The following is a 19,490-nucleotide window of genomic DNA, read 5'->3' on the forward strand; positions in this document are numbered from 1 at the left end:
ATAATTACAATTTCTATTCATACTGTAGCCTTATATACCATATGAATTGTAAAACTTTTATTTGGCCATTTTCAAACCAATAGCTAACATGTTTATTCATTTTTATGACAAAAAGCTATATATTACATGGTAGAGTCAAAAAAAAAGTTCACATTTGTAAGCGAAAGCCACTTTAAACAGCAAATGTTAATTAAACAAACAAACATTCTCAGGTATCGTCAGCAAATCTGTCGTATGGATTGGAGAAATGTGAAAACTTGGGATGCTTCTTAGGGCTGACTCTGTTAACGGTCATCATTTGGTAAGAGGAAAATCCTGAAGAGAAAGAAATTGGAATAAGATTTTTTTTCTCTCTCTCTTTCTCTTCCATTCAATGAACAAACCAAAGTAGATCAAGATACTCACAAACAGTAAAGTTCGAGAACTACATGGTACCTTTGGTTATTGTAATTTCGGGTCTGTGTTGACATAATCCGAGCTTTCCCGTTCATCACTGCTTTGACTTCCAAGGGACAGACCTGATGAGAGGACAACCATGAAGAATAATCAATTCATTATTTGGTATGTTGATCATAAAAAATGAAACCTTATATAATTATTGTTTGATAAGTTATAAATAATAGTATATTTTGTGCTTTTAGTTAATGTAACGCATTTGCTATTCTTGTGTTTGTAAAGCCTTGTATTTTTTATCAAAAAGCAGCCTGCATTTGGAAAATATGTAGATTTTAAAGTAAAGTAAATATATTCATACACTACCAGTGGAAAGTTTTTGAATGGTAAGATTTTTCTTTAAAGAAGTCTCTACATTTATTTGATCCAAAGTACAGCAAAAACAAAACATTTTTTTTAATATTATTACTATTTAAAATAACTAGGCTTTAAGATGTATTCAAACAAAAATGTATGTGATTTCAAAGCTGAATTTTTAGACTTCAGTCCCACGATCCTTCAGAAATCATCCTAATATTCTGATTTGCTGATCAACAAAACATTATTATTATTATTATTCATTCTTGAAGAAAACAGCCGATTAGAATTTTTTTCATGTTTCTTTTATGAATAGAAAGTTCAGAATAACAGCATTTACCTGAAATAGAAATCTTTAGTCACATTATAAATGTATTTATCTTCACTTTTGATCAATTTCAAGCATCCTTGCTAAATAAAAGTATTATTTCTTTAATAAAAAAAAATGTAAAATAATGTTGTGTGTATAATGTTACAAAAACGTTTTATTACAGATAAATGATGATCTCTGGATCTTTCTATTCTTCAGAATTTTTTTTACCCGTTTTAATAAAAATAGTAAGAAATGTTTCTTGAACTGCTAATCATCATCTCTGAATAATTTCTGAAGGATCATGTGACACTGAAGACTGGAGTAATGATGCTGATAATTCAGCTTTGACCACGGGAATAAACTACATTTTCAAATGTATTCAAATAGAAAGCATTCATTTAAAATAGTAAAATATTATTTTGGTATTTTGAAATAGTATTTTGGATCAAATAAATGCAGGTGTGGTGACTTCTTTAAAAAAACATTAAAAAAAAATAAAAAAAACTTGACTGCCAGTGTTAAAATATATGTACTTATTATATATGATTACCATGTTTGTAGGTGAGGAGTGAAAGGCAAAGAAAGGGGAAAAAATGCTCACTGCTTAGCAGAAAATAAATAAAAATTAACTGTTCGCTATTTGTCTAAAAAAGAAAAATGAAAACACACTTACTGTAGGTTTGTTTACTGTGGACTTGAGAATCTTTGCAATTTTCATAATCGGGAATGTCTGAACAAACACCACAGCATACACAGGACGAAGTTAGGATATGCACTGCAGCGCTGCTTTGCGCTCATTATTTATGTATTTTTGTATTTGTTGTGTAGTACCTGAGTCTGATTCATCCACATACATCTCACAGCCAAATGTAACTTCAGACGCATTCTCATTTTTCACATTTATGTAACGTTCTCCTAGAAAATTAGCATCGACATTATCAGAGGATGTAATGACTTTATTAACCAATGTATTTCTAATGAAACAATTTCTAGTTTAATCTGGGATCTTCTACCTGAGCTCTGGGATGAGGCTCTGCTGGGTCTCTGAGATAGCGTGTTTGGGGAATCTGGAAGAACAACTCTGGAGGAGAGAAAGATGTTTTCCATCAACGATTCAGCTTTATCCTGATTAGTAGTTAAGAATGGTTTCTCTTGCGCTCTTACATGTATTCACTTGGAGGCTGAACATACGGCTCATCGTCACTCTCTACAGAGGAGTCACATATTCAGTTATTTACCAATCTCAGCACACAGAGAGAGTTCACATTTAACCCATATTCAGTTAACAATGTACAAACTACCCAGAATTACAATTTTTAAAAAAAATGAGTCGTTTGATATCTGACCATGGCCATCGACATGAATGTTGATTCCCTCCTCACCGTTTTGATTCACATAACTGGCTTGACTTCCAGCTAGAGAGACAAATAGAAATGTGTGCTTTAATGATAATAATACTCCTTCAGACTGACTTGCATAGCACCTTTTATACTTAAAGCGTAGCTCAAAGTGCTAAAAAAATAATAATAATACAAAATTACAATTAAATACATTATAGGAAAATAAAAGAACAAGAAAAGTAATCACTTACCTTAAAATATAGGTCTATATATTAATTTTGTGTCCTACAGCTTTAAATTGTAGTAATGGAGCACTAGCCACTGACAGCACTTCATACAGTCATGGCCAAAAGTATTGGCACCCTTGGTAAATATGATTAAAAAAAAGGCTGTGAAAATGTATCTGCATTGTTAAACCTTTTGATCTTTTATTTTTTAAAAATCACAAAAATCTAACCTTTCATTGGATAATGAGAATTAAAAATGGGGGGGGGGGGGTATCATCATGAAATAAATGTTTGGTATTTACCAAGGGTGCCGCTATTTTTGGCCATGACTATATATACATTTTCCATTATATGTACAAGATATTAGTTTAGTTTATTGTCTCCAATGCCATGATGACGGTATGCTACTCACTTTCTGAGGGAGGACAGGAGGACACCTTTGTGACAGTAATAGATGGTGAACTGAGTGAGCTGAGGAAAGAGTGAGTATCAACACACTGAACACACAACACAATCTGCGTGAACTGTACGTCTGTGTTTGTGTGTGAGCTCACTTGGGTTGGTAAGGTCCAATTCTGGTATGATCCGTGTGGTGCTCATCTGAATTATAAGAAGGGATAGGACAAGCACTATTTAGGCTATGCAGATATGTGTGTAGATATTTATATGAACAATGCAGATACAACAATTTGTGAGTTTTGTTGTGTGTTAGCAGAGAGGAACATATATTTACATGTTGACACGGGATGCTGCCGAAACACAAAACCTGGTCTGTATAAAGAGAGACAGTGTTGAGCCAACAAACACTAATTATATAATTCAAAAGTGTATGAAACTTTTGATTGAATTTGGGTAGCTGACAACCAGATTCTTTATTTGGCAGAGAGTTTGAGTTCTTACGTTGGGTTGTATTCTGAGTCACTGGATCTCTGATGGATGGATGCTGTAAAAGACATCAAATATATGTGCATCATGCTTTGGAAAAAAAAACGTTAGGGTTTTCACGGAAACCTTTCCAATGAAAGTGAAATATGAATGTAATCAGATATTATTACACCGTGTTGCACCACGTCTTCTACTCGCAAAGATGAGTAGTGTTGGTGATATTTATTCTGCAACTGCTTTGCATCACTTCATTAGAAGCACCACAAATGAGCTCAACCGACATCTAGAAGCTGATTTTTTGAAATGTAAAGAATTTAAAATTTAAATAATGCTCTGTAAACATTTGCATTTTTACAACAACTATTAAGCTCCCAGACTAAAATGCATGTTTGGGCTGTCTCAACTGAAAATATCTTGCTCTGACATATACTAAAATATGTCAGTGTCATTGTTCTGAGATGTACTGTTTTCTTCTAAGGCATTTTTGTAAAAGTTGCTTAAATTTCTAGTCCTGTCTTAAATTAAGCCACGCTTGTGAAACCAGGCCTATAAATGTGTATAATGTTATAAAAGTGTTGTTGTACACACATTTGGGGTCTTCATCCACACTTGGCCCAAATACAGGAAACACGACATATAAGTAGCCAAGAGGTCAAGTGCAAAGACCGCAAGTGTGTGTATCTGGATACTATCAAGCAGTGCGTCATTTATCTTATTCTTGGACAGTAAGATGGTCACTGTAGCTCGACTATACAAAAAACCTTCCGTAGCTCGACTATAAATGTGTGTGTACATCATATATCTCTTTCTCAGGGTTATTGTTTGCTATAATTGTGCAAAACCATGTTTTGATTATTCATGCTGAAATTTACCGCAAGCATCCTTTTTAACATAAAGGTTCATTGAGACAAACATTTATAATACAGATAAGAGTTAGGAGGCCTTACTTGGTTGTTTGTGCCCCCAGCAGTATGTACAGAGACTGGTTACAAGGATGATTGACAGGAAGACAGCCCCGCCCACCACAGACAGCAGTGCAGTGGAGTCCATAACTGAGAAGATCATGTGAGAACATCGATTTAGGACAATATTAGTCAACATCATTCTTCTGAATCTGTGGTTTTAGGTTAGTGTGAATAAAGTTTGCATACTCTTCATAAATGATGAAGCCACAACAGAACAGTCAGGTGAACTCATTTCATTTGGTTTAGAAGTTAACCTGTTTTAACTACACAAATGATACCACAGAGCTGCTCTTTTTTGTTTCTTAATGTTAGCTATAAGTATTGGCCTCCCACAATCTTTAAGAAACACAGATCTTCCATCTATGAGCTCTTTAAAACAATATTCACGATAATTTATATTCCTTATCATTTAATCTCTGATCTCCACCATTTAGCTTGCATCTTTCTGGTTTCTTTATCGGTGTCTTGCAGATCTTAGTGTTGATGAGAAGTATGTGTTATCATCATTTCTACGCGTCAGTAATCCTGCTCTTAACTAATATCAACCTGTTTTCCAGTAAAAACCTCTCATCATCAGTGAAACAGGATGCATTTAACCGAGAAGCCAGATAAGTGATGCACAAGGACTTGTTTTTAGAGATCTTCAAATATAACTCAAAGTAACCCTTTCAAATGAATTATACTTCTAATCTAGAAACAGATAACAAACTCTCTCACCAGTTTAATTGGTCTATTAACAATGGCGAATAGTTCATCAATTCTCACAATGTCATTTAAATCACATCTCGAATGATGTAATGTTTGACAGCGTTTTGCGGTGGAAAATGCATTTGAAATGTTTTTGCAATAAGATGATGGACTCGCATGTTGGGCATCCTAAATGCGCACAGTGAAATATTTTCACACTTTGCAAAATTCAACACTATTTAAAGCTCAGCTGAAAATAACACTATAATAATATGTGAATAATGTGGTTTTACTTTGATTTCTCTTTATTCACTCATCATCATGTCTAATGTTAATACAAAAAACATTATTTATAGTATTACAGTTTTAAATATGTAAACCTCAAAGTTTGATGTATTGTAATATTGTCATGTTTTAACCTGTTTTAACTGTCACTCACGTTTTTGAAGATAGACTTGAATGTGCATGATACAAACCTACATTTTTATAAATCATGACTGAAAACATTTTGTAACATGATTTTGATGTACCATTTACATGGTAATGCAATGTCTGATTTTAAAATGGGTTTTAAAGGATGAATTTTGAGATTTTATGTTTTCAAGTGATATATAACTTCTGATGATTTCTAAAATGTGATAGAGAAAAAGGCAACGAGGAAGTCTTTTTTTTAAACAAAGGTCAAAGCTCCTTTTGTAATGTAGATTTCTGAGGGTGCACTATTGTCATAAATTGATCTTTATGTAGGAAAAGATTGATTACTTTTCCTACATAATTTTTAACAAAAATATTGGTAAAATATATAAATTTGGGAGTCTTAGACCTTTCCAACGATATATAGTTTGTCAAGATTAGATTAGATTTGATTGTAATATAGTATAGTCAACGTAGGCGTCCTGTATACGGGACGGGGTGACATTTAACAGGTTAATACTTAAAGTTTGGCTTTGGACATGGGGGAAAACATCTATACACAAAATAATTAAAAAAGCGTGAAATAAACATTTTGAAAGTATGATTACAAAAAACTCAAAATAGTTTTAATGTGACAAACCTAGACATAAATAATACATTTAACGTAACAAAACATTAACAGAAAGTGAAAAAATCTTGGACATAAAAACACAGAAGTTTAAAAAAATACCCTTAAGTGTATTTTATCAGGGGGTTTTTTTCCAGAATTTTCTTTCACTTAAGCATCAACATCACAATATATATTCGGTAAATTCCTTTTTCCTAACAGTCGTTTTGGCAGTGCACTATTCACTTGCTTTCGATAAACGCAGTCTGCTTTATTAACACTCAAAGATACGATAAGCTCTTGAGTACCTCAGCATGGGTCACCGTGTGCATTTTAACGGATACAACTATCTTTTCAGATGAAACATATGCAAATTCTCAATCTGTGAAAATTCACTAGGCATCACCTGCCTTGCAAGCTTTTACACACCTCCTATATAAGTGAGCGTATGGCTGTCTGTGGTTGCATTCAGTGCAAGGAAACGGATTTCCTGTATTTTGCAGTTAGATGAGAGAAAAAACGACACATTATGGTCTGGGCCTCTCTTAATTCCAGAGCTGTCAAGTTATAGACAACTACTACCCAGAACCCCACATCTTCTTAAACGAAAAACAAGCACAGCTGCCTTGAGCAATCGACATGAGAGACATTTTTAAAAATCAAATCATGGACTCTTAAGTGTTATATAGTGCACTTTATCATGCACTTGTATTATTATTCATCCCACTAAACGGGACTCATTGCATGAAAAGATTCACACATGTGATTATGGTCAGCACATGCTTTAAAAATCGCAAATTACAGATGTGGGGAAAAAAAATCAAGGCATGAATGTTAATGTTAATTGGCTTGACGAAGGAAAGCGAATGTGATAATAAGGTTTCATTCGCGGTTGGAGATCTCTTGACCCTCTGATCTGTATCACACTTCAGACATATTACATTTAGTGTCAATTAATAAGAAAATAAAGCATCTAACAATCTCTTTTGGCAAAAAAGTTAGCTGTTTTTTGGCAAAATGTTTGCTGACGTGCAAAAGCAATAGACTATGTGTTTTGAAACATTTTAAAACACAAAGTGAGCACCTAAAATAGAGGAAGATTAATAACTCTGATTCATTTTCATGGCAATATGAAACCTTTTGTTAATGGTGTCAGCCAAGTTGATGCTAAATGGCATTTTACTTCCATAGAAGAAAACCAAAGGTCATTGATACTGATTGAAAGCGATAGAGCGTATACTGTGGGGTTTCTTTACCATTTGTAGAAAAGGGCCATGGAGAGAAAAAATAAAAGAAATCATACATGAAAAACTGTATTAAAACACACTCTCTCTGTATCAGCACAGAAAACTTTCTCCACAAAAAGCCAACAGATTCACTTGAACAGAAAATAAAGGAAAAGGCTTACCAGTATCAGTAGCAGCAATCAAGTCAATCAAGACACCACACAATCTGCTCAGCAGAAATCTGCAACCAAACTCACACACACACTGCAGATTGTACAAATCACACCCAACTCGCAGCTCACACTGAAGATGCCACCATCTTTTACTCTTCCTCCCTCACAGCTCACTCCTTGTTCCTCAGTTTCTCCCCTTTAGTTCACCTCCCACACCAAGCTTGAGCAACCCCAGTAGTCAGTTTCTTAAAATGCTCATATCTGCTTAAGTTAAGTCCCAAAGTCTTACTCTTTCACATGAGCTGCTGAGGAGTGTCCTGATCTACTGGGCCTTTGCCGCTGAGAACTTCACTTGTCGGCTCTTTCCTCGCTGCACTTGCTCTCTGTCTCCTCATAGGCTCACAGAAAGCGCTGTTCTGTCGCTTGCACCAGTCAGCATCTTTTTTTCCTCTCCTCATTTCTGTAACTGGCTGATCTCTTGCTCATTTCACCTCCCTTTTTGTTTTATCTCTTGAAGGTTGAGTTTTCTGTAGCCATGCAGATTTGATTGCATTTTTTTTTTCTTTTCCTTAATTTTTATCATTTGTCTTATGTTAGATAAAGTGGTTAAGGCATGATTTCCTGTAAAAACCGGCTTTGAACCTCATAGATTAAGTAAAAATGCATGATAACTTAACATTGAGTTACGTTAGGGTGAGAATTTGACCTAGTTAAGAATCCAGAGCTTATTTTATTGGTGTCCCATTGAAAGATTTAATGTCAAATTATATATATATATTTTTTTTTTTAAACCAAAGTCAAGGACTGAGCTATGAATCATGCTTCATAATATATCTCTAAGTGTCACAGAAGACAGGTGTTTCTCTGTTTCATGAGAAGGAGTTAAAAGATGGATGTTAAAAACTTTGTCTGATTTGAACTAGAAGTGTTAATTCGTTGCTTCGTTATGGCAAACAATGAGTCATAATTTCTCAATCTTGCCTCCCACTCTTGTGGCATTTGGTGTTCTTGTAACCTACACAAACACAAATTACAGGAATGACATACTGGTACATTGTATTCTCACAAAGCACATCATCATCCACCGAAATGTTCCACTGCAAAGATAATGCATGTTTCGGTTTAGGCGCTCCAGTTTTTTATAATTCATTCACGAGACTAATTTTCACAGCAGATTTACCAAACAGACTTGCATCTCTATATGCCACCTACAAACAGGAAACCACAGCAACTGAAAAACCTTATGATCATCGTTCCTGCCACTGCAGAGAGAGAGAGAGAGAGAACGCAAACATGCAAGAGACGGAGAGAAGGATATAGAGCAGAAATAAAAATACTCGCCATTATCTTGATGAGCTAGAACAGATTAAAAGCATGTTTCAACACATGAGAAATGGCCAAATAGACACAAATAAGATTAAATTCCTCATTTAATGTAAAAAAAAAAAAGTGTTACAAAAAAAGAAATTAAGCAAATTAATGGATTGCCTAGAAAACAACAACAGCAGGGGGAATGCACAACAAACTGCTTTCCTTTAAAAACAAGTTACAGTAAAAATGGCACAGTAAAACATGCCATGAACCAGGCCCTTGCAACAAATATATATAACGACGTTATTTAAAAATATATATATATATATATAATCAAATGAATTAATACATGATTCAAGCCATGGAAGCATTAGTGTTTCAATGTACTTCTTAAAAGACTAAAAGCTGAAATGTTAGCATAGACCAAAAAAAAACCCATTAAAACCAAAGGAAAGACTCCTTCTTCGCTGCTGCTCAAGCTCCGTCTGATCCTGCTAGCTTTCAGTCACAGTCCAGGTTTGATCAAACGCCATTTTGAAAGTAACTTGGTTTTAGTTAACGGACTTAAGAACCTGAAAAATAACTTGATATCCCCTCCAATAACAACATCTCAAATATAACGGACATGAAATCTGAAACGCAGCTTGAGGAGTTTCAATTACAGAAATCAAAGAAATGTCCTCCACATATAACCTTTTCTTCACGTGTTCCCCGTGTGCCAGGTAAGACCTTTCTGCTATTTTTATTAGTTTAAAATGTTCCCAAATCAATATCGGTGTTAAGGTAATAAGCAAAAATATAAGCATAATAAATTACTATAAAACTCCCTATTGTGGAGCTAGTCCAGTCAGGGATTCGTGCTCCAGGAGCTGAAGATGTGTTGAGAACAATCCACATCCTTGAGTCTTCTCAAATTAAAACACTTCACACTAATACTTTAGTGGACCCCCCTCTCTTTGGAACAACAATTGGTGCGTCATCTGAAAAAGAAAGAGACATGTCAGTATATTCGATTTCCAAAGTACCTGTAAATATGCTAACAAATGAAGTGACTGAGAATGGCATATAACATTTCAGCATTTTGCTTGAAGAGACTAAAAAAGGGAAAGATTCCTTCTTAAAAGCAGGATTATTAGTGGCAATTCAAACCAATCACGTACACACAGAATAAACTAAAACTATCAAACATTGTTATAATGAATTGAAATAAAGCTGAAATTAAATAAAATGTAAATGTTACATGATAAAAAATGTTTTGCAATGACGTCTAAATTAAATAAGTACTAAAATGTATTTAAAAAAAAGATTTAAGCTAAATAGAATATAAGAACTATACAAATTTAGGCTTTTTTTACTTTTGTTAACTGTATAACAAATGAAAACACGAAAAGAATACAAAAAGAATAGAGAAGCTAGTGAAGCAGTTAGTACATTAATAGACTGCAAGGGGCAATATACAAAATAAATTAATTCAATTCATATTAACAAGCATTAAAGTATTATAAAAAAACTAAAATAACAAACAAACAAATAAGACTTCTGAGAATGTCCTGAAATGCCCAAATTGTTCCTCTAATCAAAGACCAGACTGTGACGTCATCAGTGATGTCACTCACCCGAGGGCACGTAGTTCTCTGCCAGATGCCGGTCTTTCTCGATGAAGAGGGCCGTGGCCAGGAAGAAAGCTCCGCCCACCACAGCCACGAAGCAGCACAGCAGCATTGAGATCTGAAGCGAACGAAACTCCCACATGTACGAGTCCGATTTCTTTATCGAGTCTGACACCTTGATCGGGGGAAAACACACATGACATGCACCCTGAAGCGTTTAAAAAAATAAATAAATAATTCTGAAAGACTTTGTGTGCAATTGTGAGATTGACATACCACTCCTATGAGGTAAGGGCTAATAGCGTCGCCCAGCAAGTGTGAGAGGACAATCTGAAAGGCTTCCGCTGTAGAGCGCCGTGTGGGGATCACAACATACTGACAGATGAGAGAGAGAGGGAGAGAGAGAGAGAGAGAGAGAGAGATGAGAACATTAATAAGAGCTCATGCTGTTCCAAACACAAATGCTGTTGTCATTTCACTGGAGCACAACGTATTGCAAAGACATCAAATGGCTTTAGAACAGTGCTTCACAATATTCTAAGACGATGTTAGCCAAAATATTTCCTCTGGTATTTCTGTAATTATAGTAATTATAGCAATGCTACTCACTTTTTTATTTACAGAAATTGGGAGTGTTTAAAATTCACAAAAAATCATTCATTTTGTGATTCTGTTAGATTTTGATTATGTAAAATAAAAGATACTGATGAGGAAAAAAGTAAATATAATTTCATTTTCAGCTTGATTTTTTGATGTTTTTAGCTTTTTACATGATTTAATCTAATTATTATTTATAATTTTGGATGCCCTTTCACTGAGAACCACTGCTTTAAAAGACTTTGATACTAGTGCACCAGTCATATTAACCACTTTATGGTGCTTTCTTGTCCTTTATAGAGTTGGACAATCTGCAGACTCTGAACACTATGCTGTTGAATGACAATAATAATCTAACAATTATTCAAACAAGCCTACTTTTGTGTTTCACAGAAAAAACTACAGCATACAAGTTGGCAAAAACATGAGGGTGAGTGAATAATAAAATCAATTAATCTATTCATTATACTTTTGACTTGGTACTGGATAAAATAGAAGAAGGGAAATTCACCAGAAGGATGTCAGCAACAATGGCCCAATTCATGGACAGGAATGTCTCACCCAGAAAGATAAAGGCCTGGGGCAACACAAAGTTATGGTCAGCATAAAACCAACATACATTCAACACTGCGGTCAATATAACACTGAAAACACTTTATGGATCAAACGCGGTCAAAGGAGGAGTCAAATGAGTGACTTACATATGTGGCCACAGTGCTAGCCTGAGCAAACATGATGGACAGATAGAGAAAGGGAGCAGCGAGGAGGAGTCCTGCAGCACAGACTAGCGGATCGGCTCGAGGGGTCCTGGTCCTCAGCTTCTTGCTCACCTGCACACCACTAGCTACACCCAGGATGCCCGTCACAACTGTGATGATGCCAAAAATCAGACTGCAGAGCAGATTCGAGGAACATTATTAGTGCAGGTTTTGAACATAGGAATATTTACAACACAACATGTGCAAATGCAGTGTCGCAAAATCATAACAGAACCGTAATGTTTAAAAGACTAGGATGTCACCAGAAGACAGCAGTGTGTGTCAAAGTCATGCTGTGTATCCTGAGGGAGTGAGGAGGTGTGTATGGGAGGCTGACACCTGTCAGAGTTGTCACAGGGGGCTTTTAAACACGGCTGCTTCTCTCCGGTGAAGACGCCTGCTCTGAATAAAAAGGCAGGGGCCCACAGCGCCAGTGACCCGGTCACAAAGGCCACAGTGGTGAAGCCAAACGTGGACAGAACAAAACTGGGACTGAAAGAGAAATGAAGAGGGAGACAGAGAGAGACACGGAGTTCAGAAAGGAAACATTTCATCTACATGTAGCTCAAGAATCATTTATCTGCTATATCAAACTTACACTACTGGTCAAAATGTGTAATAATTAAGGATGATTGTTGTGAAAGAACTCTGATTAAATATAAAATAAAAACAGTAATATTTGTGAAATATTACTTTTAAAAAAAACTTATTTGAATAGATTTTTTTTTTATGCAGTTCATTCATGTGACAGAATAGCTTACGGTTACATAAATTATACATAATATGTAAAAAAAGGGCACTCGAATTGTAATATTTCAAATATCATACTTGCATATGACTTCCTTCTGAGGAAAATACTGAAATGAAATATTTAGTTGTTTTTGACCCTACTGACTTCCAATGCATGGGCAAAAACTTGCTGAAATATTCTTAAAATATATATATTTATTTATTACAAAAGCAGCCACAAAGAGCAATGGTTGTTACCCTTATATCTAAAAAAAATAGTGACTGTGAGTGATTAGAAATGTTATAATTTCCTTGATCATCTCAGTTAGAGGCTGCAGGGAGGTCACCAGTAATTACCTGATAACAGAGGAAAAAAACCTCAAGCTAGGCAAGAAGCATTATCAGATTTAGAAAAATTCCCTGCATAAAATCTAACGCAAAGGCCATGACGTCTTAATGTGGCCTTAAAGCAAACATGATCTCTCAGTGACTCACTTCCTGCAGAGTGCTTTTATGTCTGCCAGCCAGCTGGTTCTGTGCAGCGTGTGCTCTGGATGAGCTTCGATCGCACCCCGCTTCGGCTCCTGAACTACAAACAACAAGAGGATCACGGCCAGCAGCCCCAGACCAGGGGTCACCTACAGAAGAGAAACCAACCAAAAGAGCAAACAAACAAGGCAGAGAGAGAATGAAAGTGAGAAACGGTGTGAGAAAATTACAGAGAACTGTTATCATTGCATTTAATCTCCCAGTGTTGATTCTGTGGTGAAAGCAATTAGCATGTATTATACAATCCACCCAGAGACAGATAAACAGTGAGAGGTTTGGTGCTGCAGACGTACCCGAAGAGCCCAGTGCCAATCCCCAGCCACATCATCCACCTTTGAGCCCACGATGTAACCCAGACCACTGAGGAAAGACAGACCGGACAGAACCAGATCAGGACTTGTACACACTGTTTAAATGCACAGCATGATCTGCAGAGAGTGGTCGTCTGATCCACATATAAAGTGACCAAATACAGTTAGCACTGTAATATAATGTTTCAGGGGCACAAACTAACATTCTTTTTTAAAAGTTTCTTTTTTGAAGAAACTAAAGAAAGAATAACTTAATTAAGCAGGGATGCATTAAACTGATTAAACATGACGAAGGACATTTATATTACAAATATTACAATGTTACAAAGATTTAGATTTTAAATCAACACTGTTATGTTTTTCATTTATTGATTAAAGAATTCAAAGAAAAAATTTCATGGTTTCTACAAAAATGTTAAGCAGCCAAGCTGTTTTGTTGTTGTGCAAATTAGTGCTGAAAATTCAGCTTTATAAATCACAGCAAGAAATTAAAATGTTAAAATAAAAAAATAGTTGTTAATTCTAAAAGTCACAATATATTAGTTAAACTGTTTTCGATCACATATATTTGAGCAGTACATTTGAACGGCAGTGTAACTATAATTGAACAAAAACAAATAGAATACTGCAAATAATTACTGAAAATGAATGAACATTTTACACAAAATTGACATGAGAAATGAAAATTCAATCTATCCATTAACAAGGCTGTCTGTAGATTTTGGAAATGTCTATCCAAATAACTCATATCTCAATGCATTTAAATATACGTATAAAATTTGAAATATCTAATGACTAGTTCTTGCTCTGAAGTGCTCAACTGTAGCAGCCCGGAAACATATAAATGCAACTTTGGTTGGTGTGAAGGAAAAAAACAACTGATAATGTAACGTGACAGAGTGTGAGAATGTGAGCATGCTGTGAATGTGCATAGAGCTGAAGTGTGAATAACAAAAACATCAGTTATTTCCACCCATTGTTCTGTTTGAGGATACGTTTACACGACAACGATCTTAAAAAAAAAAAAAAAAAAACTTTTCCATTTTGATAAGTTTCATAAATACACAACAACATTTTCAAAACGATTTGTGTTAACACATTTACATTTAGTCATTTAGCAGATGCTTTTATCTAAAACGACTTGCATATCTGCGAAAACTGATAAAATGCTGTATTACTTATGCCAGGCTAGTAGTTGGCGCGGTCACTTTGTTAGTAAACCGTCCCTGTAGGAAAGAGACGATTAGCGCCTTGTGGACAGGAGTTCTGACTCTAAAATCACCACACCTACTGTTGCTCTACTCATCATTCATAGCGATAGCAGTTTTATCTGTGTTAGCAAACTCTTGAGCAGCAACAACAGTACCATGTACTCCGCCATTGTTGTGTATGTTTGTTCGCACTTGCCTTTAAAATCGACACATACTGTGCATGTCTACATACCTAAAACGTTCTAGGCACGCGCATGACGTCACCATTTTCAAAGATTCCCATATTGGGTGTTTACAAGGAAAAGATAACCGTGGTGTTCTCAAAAACTTGCACTTTGAAACCCATTTTCAAAATTATAAACCCTGTTGTCGTTTAAATAAACAGGCAAAACGCATAAAAGGTTTCTCATTTTTGGCTGGAAACGTTGTCATGTAAATGGCCCTTGAGTGTATGTTGTCCCACCTGCCCACTGGGATTGCAAAGTAGAAAATGGACAGCATATTGGTCCTCTTCTCCTTGACGAACAGGTCAGCGATGATGGTGGGAGCAATGGTGGAGTAACTGGCCTCCCCAACACCCACCAGCCCACGCGTCAACAACAACGCCCAGAAATGCTGAGAGGAGATTTATCCTATTAGCTGACTCTCTCAATATCACACTTTAAAAATACACACTTTAGTATAGAAGACTGAAAGCTGTTGCTATGAAATAAAAATAAAGTATTTGAGTAAAGTTGTATTCAAATACAAAAGGGAAGATTAACCCGTATGCAAGGTTTAAATGTAGGACTTACGTCTTTTCCAATGAAGGAACTGGCTAACGTCACTATGGACCAGAAAAAAATTCCCACACACATGATCAGCTTCCGGTTATACCTGTCGCCCAGGTATCCAAACAGAGGAGCCAAGAACATGTAACTGCAGATGAAGACTTAAAAGAATAAAGAATCAAAGTGAATAAAAAAAATTATAATGATGAGAGTAATAATGATAATAAATAGGATTTCAAATTGTATGACTTCGCTCACCTGTCTGAAGTAGTCCTGATGTTCCATCACCAATCCTGAAGAAAAGCTCAATGTCTGGGAGTACACCTGCAAGACAGGACGTTTACGGTTATCACAGCTTTATTACTGACCAATTAAAATACAACTGCACATTACATGTTTTGCAGAGTAAAACAACAATAAAATCTTTCGACAGATATTTAGACATCAAACAGTCATTAGGAGCAACAAATCTATTTCCACAAAGTCTCTATTACTAACAGCAAAAGTGTGTAAAATACAGATGTTAGATGAACTTAAAGGGATAGTTATTTTATATTACAAACCTGTAAGATCTCCATTCATCTTCGGAATACAGATTAAGATATTTTTGAGGGAATAAATCAATTAAGAGCTTTCTGACCCTCCCACAGACAGCTAGGAGCCGAACATGATCAAGGTCCAAAAACATACAAAGATTAAGGAAATCGTTAAAATAGTCCTCGTGATACCAGGGGCTCAACTGTAATTTTAGACCTTTATTCATCTTCAGAACACAAATTATGTATGCAATGTATTTATGCAGATACGTTGTTTTACGTTCAGATCAAAGTGACTTTCAATTTTAATGTTTTGGTGAACTATCCCTTTAATATTCAAAATAAAATTTGAAATAAGTGTAAAGTTCAAATAATAAAATTACTAAAATTAAAACTTAAAAAAATAATAATGATACAATACAACACAAAAACTAATTCAGATAACATAAGTACATAAATTACTGAAAAAAAATAAAATTAAAAACAAAAATGTAAGCTTATTTTTTTTCATATCGCAGATGACTTAATCGCACGATTATAAAATCAAAGAAATCTTTCTGCGATTATGAAAGCTGTTTGCAATCTTCTCCGTGAACTACGCCTCTGTGTAGTAAATGCTGCGCCATCTGAGAGCGTGTGAATATACCACATTTAATAACGTTTTTACTCCTAACTCACTTCATAATGTCAGTCGAGTGTTTGAAGTAAATCCTTCTGAGATGCAACATGCAACATATTTAATAGTATTCTAAGCAGTGATAAGGCCACATAGATTAGCACTGCATTATTAAATACTTTATAATAATAAAAACTATAATAAGAAGAACTCTTTATTAGTCACGTTGAATTAATGAAAGCAGTTAAATCTTGTTTATTCAGCTGTAGCAATAGGCATTTCCCAGATTTCTTCTTTGGGGAATATTTGGAGATTTACTGCTGATCACAGAACAGTGCTTCACTGAAAGGTATGCATGACAATCGCAGCTTCTGCCTAATCACCTTAGCGATTTTAATTTAGATTAATCATGCAGCCTTAGCAGGCGATAATTTGGCAATAATGAACGTGATATTGCGTAGCTTGTCAGTGAACTATGGCTCTTTATAGTAAATGCTGCTCCATCTGAAAGCAGGTGATGGAGATTTACTACTAATCACAGAACCAGATTTACTGATGAGATGTGCAAGATCATCATATTCCATTATTTGCACAGCCCTACGCTGCATCAGACAACAATGCATGAAAGAAAAAGTAAATTAGCTGGCATTTTTAAAATTCATGATGGGATTTAAAAGCGCTCTTATTCAAAAAGAACAATTTAGGCTAGCACAATTGGATATCATGAACATAAATCATGTTATCATGCTGTGTATGGGTGTTACTGCTGTGTGTCTTGCTTGAGCATTTGATCTGAATCAGAAGGGATCCAGCACTGATGCTCTGAAATCTAACGGTGCTGGTTACCTGCCACAGTGAATCGATCCATATAGTTCAGCAGGTTGATGTAGCAGAGTACAGCCACAGTCAGTTTAGCCCTCTTATCAGACACTCCGCTGACAGACTCCTCCTCCTCGGGCTGAGGTGATCCCACCCCATTGGCAGTAGGCCCCTCCCCCTCATTATCATTTGAGAAGAAGGGTGTGGTGTCTGCAGAAGCATCTGTCCCTGACATCACTGCAGCAGAAAAATAAGTTGATGAAGAGCAAAAAAAATTCAGCATACAGTTCAAATTAACATTCAACAGTAGAAAAAAAGTATTGGAAATAAGTTTTACATTTTTAATTTTTGCAGATGCTTTTATTCAAAGCAGCTTACACTGGATTTTATCAGTTCACTGTCACACATTCCCCAGGAATCAAACCTATGATGACCTTGGCATTACTAGTGATCCTTTTTCTTCTTAGAGAATTGAATATTTCATGTATACAGATAAACTTCTCTAAAAAATGGATGGTTTGGTCTACCACAATCAAGTTTCCATTTGGGAAGCAAAACCAAAGACTGATTCATGGTTTCAGGCATTAAATGCTCAAGATAAAAAAAGAAAGAAAGAGAAAAAAAGAACAAAGTCTATCACTGATTACACACAGACTATTGATCACATGCTTAAATCATGAGGATGTACAGTGGGGTTCAAAAGTCTTTTAAAACCAAGCCAAAATGCATCTAATTTGCATTTTTTTAAATGAAAAAGCTTTTCTACAAATTATATTTTCCATAAATTATATTATCATTACTTTGTTTACAGTGAAAAACTGCAGACATTACAAATGCTTGACCACAAAGTAGTGCAGAATCTGAATCGTCATTGTTCATTTTGTCACAATCGTTATTGGTTGTTGTTGTTTTTTTTAATCAAATTTTAAACATTTATTTCTGGGTTTAAATTACATTACTTATTTATTTGGTTATTTTTTTATATGAGAAATACATCTTGCATGAGATAATTTAAAATAGAAAAAGTAAGATAAAGAATACTGCAAAAGAGATCTTTGTTCTATTTTACGGAGACCTTTTTTTCTAGAATAGAATCTATGAAGACTGAAAGAATAAAATAAATGTATAATCTAGTTTGTCAGGAGTTTAGACACATGGAGAGGGAAGTAGGCACATGCTCATGATGTGACTTACAGTAATGAAGACAAAAATATTTAAAGAAAAATTACAATATTGGTTCAGATAGCTCTGTATGCATGCACAATTTTAATAAAGAAGATATACATTTAAAAGTTACGTTTTGATTTAAACTGTTATTGAGAGTTTCCGCATAACAGTAAATGAATTTAAATGGCCGAACCTAAACAACCAAGAACAACATGTCAGAAGTTTCCCAATCCACTTTCAGTTATCTATATCCTGACCCTTGAATCCGACTAAAAAACGTTTTTTGCTGACAGATGATGACATGTGATGCTGATGTTGACCAATACTAGTATATGTACAGACATGTAGCTGGTTAAGCAACATATTCTACTGACATTGGTGACTACTTAAAAAAAAAAAAGTATTTCTTTTTTTTAGATGCGGTTGTTTTGGAAAAGGGCAAGGAAAACTCTCGCGGTGGTGTTTTTTTTTAACACACCCAGTGTTTCCTCAAAACTCTTCCTCAAAAACATCCATTCACAACTATAAAACAACCTTTCATTTAACATTGTTTACGGAAACATGCAAATCACTAAACCTATAGAAAAAAGCGATATGAACTGTCTCCCGAGACTTTACTGCGCTACAATCAGTCCTCATATTTACTGTTGTTTACCTGGAGAATGCAGCGCCTAGTCAGAAGGCGTCCTCAAACTTCTTCTGGACGCTGTTGCGCTTCCGCTGAGTTGCCAAGACGTTCCAGGACGCTATTTTTTTTTACCTTACTTCCTGTGTGGACATTTTTGAATAGCAGTGGAGGGTCTCCAGGAGAATTGTGCAGCCGACCGAATTTCTGTTTTGTTGATGATCTACAAGCTCAGCACGACGCCATATTGGAATGACGCAGTACTTCCGCTCCCTAGTCACGTGTTGACTCCCC

General features: G+C 35.3%; 2 protein-coding genes across 4 annotated transcripts; both read right to left on the reverse strand.

The window, feature by feature from the left end:
* Positions 1-16: 16 nt before the first annotated feature.
* Positions 17-8,862, reverse strand: LOC113046879 (uncharacterized). Of its 3 annotated transcripts, none has more exons than XM_026207959.1 (13): positions 7,597-8,862; positions 4,463-4,567; positions 3,531-3,573; positions 3,364-3,401; positions 3,185-3,230; positions 3,043-3,101; positions 2,446-2,478; positions 2,228-2,270; positions 2,077-2,144; positions 1,895-1,978; positions 1,737-1,793; positions 436-518; positions 17-315 (listed from the first exon to the last, which is right to left on the reverse strand). In XM_026207959.1, exons 2-12 carry the CDS (start codon positions 4,563-4,565, stop codon positions 442-444), a joined length of 651 nt encoding a protein of 216 aa, XP_026063744.1. In that variant the 5' UTR covers positions 4,566-4,567; positions 7,597-8,862; the 3' UTR covers positions 17-315; positions 436-441. The 3 variants fall into 3 exon arrangements, with proteins under 3 accessions (XP_026063744.1, XP_026063742.1, XP_026063743.1); XM_026207957.1 differs by having other exon boundaries at positions 2,410-2,478; XM_026207958.1 differs by having other exon boundaries at positions 406-518; positions 2,410-2,478.
* Positions 8,863-9,004: 142 nt separating this feature from the next.
* Positions 9,005-19,490, reverse strand: LOC113046878 (protein spinster homolog 1). Its single transcript, XM_026207956.1, has 13 exons — positions 19,227-19,490; positions 17,432-17,641; positions 15,692-15,757; positions 15,458-15,594; positions 15,127-15,278; positions 13,435-13,501; positions 13,088-13,230; positions 12,203-12,355; positions 11,807-11,996; positions 11,617-11,682; positions 10,785-10,883; positions 10,515-10,683; positions 9,005-9,878 (listed from the first exon to the last, which is right to left on the reverse strand). The coding sequence occupies exons 2-13, from the start codon at positions 17,637-17,639 to the stop codon at positions 9,823-9,825; spliced, it is 1,506 nt and encodes a 501-aa protein (XP_026063741.1). The 5' UTR covers positions 17,640-17,641; positions 19,227-19,490; the 3' UTR covers positions 9,005-9,822.

Source organism: Carassius auratus, chromosome 28 (assembly GCF_003368295.1).
Source record: "Carassius auratus strain Wakin chromosome 28, ASM336829v1, whole genome shotgun sequence".
Lineage (NCBI taxonomy): Eukaryota > Metazoa > Chordata > Actinopteri > Cypriniformes > Cyprinidae > Carassius > Carassius auratus.

Excerpts from the sequence above, each read along its gene's own strand:
- LOC113046879 (XM_026207957.1), bottom strand. The coding sequence starts at position 4,565 with ATGGACTCCACTGCACTGCTGTCTGTGGTGGGCGGGGCTGTCTTCCTG. Across the intron at positions 1,794-1,894 it reads TGTGGATGAATCAGACTCAG|ACATTCCCGATTATGAAAAT; the intron begins GTACTACACAAC and ends GTGTTTGTTCAG. Across the intron at positions 519-1,736 it reads CCACAGTAAACAAACCTACA|GTCTGTCCCTTGGAAGTCAA; the intron begins GTAAGTGTGTTT and ends TCCTCTCATCAG.
- LOC113046878 (XM_026207956.1), bottom strand. The coding sequence starts at position 17,639 with ATGTCAGGGACAGATGCTTCTGCAGACACCACACCCTTCTTCTCAAAT. Across the intron at positions 11,683-11,806 it reads CTAGCACTGTGGCCACATAT|GCCTTTATCTTTCTGGGTGA; the intron begins GTAAGTCACTCA and ends GTGTTGCCCCAG. Across the intron at positions 10,684-10,784 it reads GCCCTTACCTCATAGGAGTG|GTGTCAGACTCGATAAAGAA; the intron begins GTATGTCAATCT and ends CCCCCGATCAAG.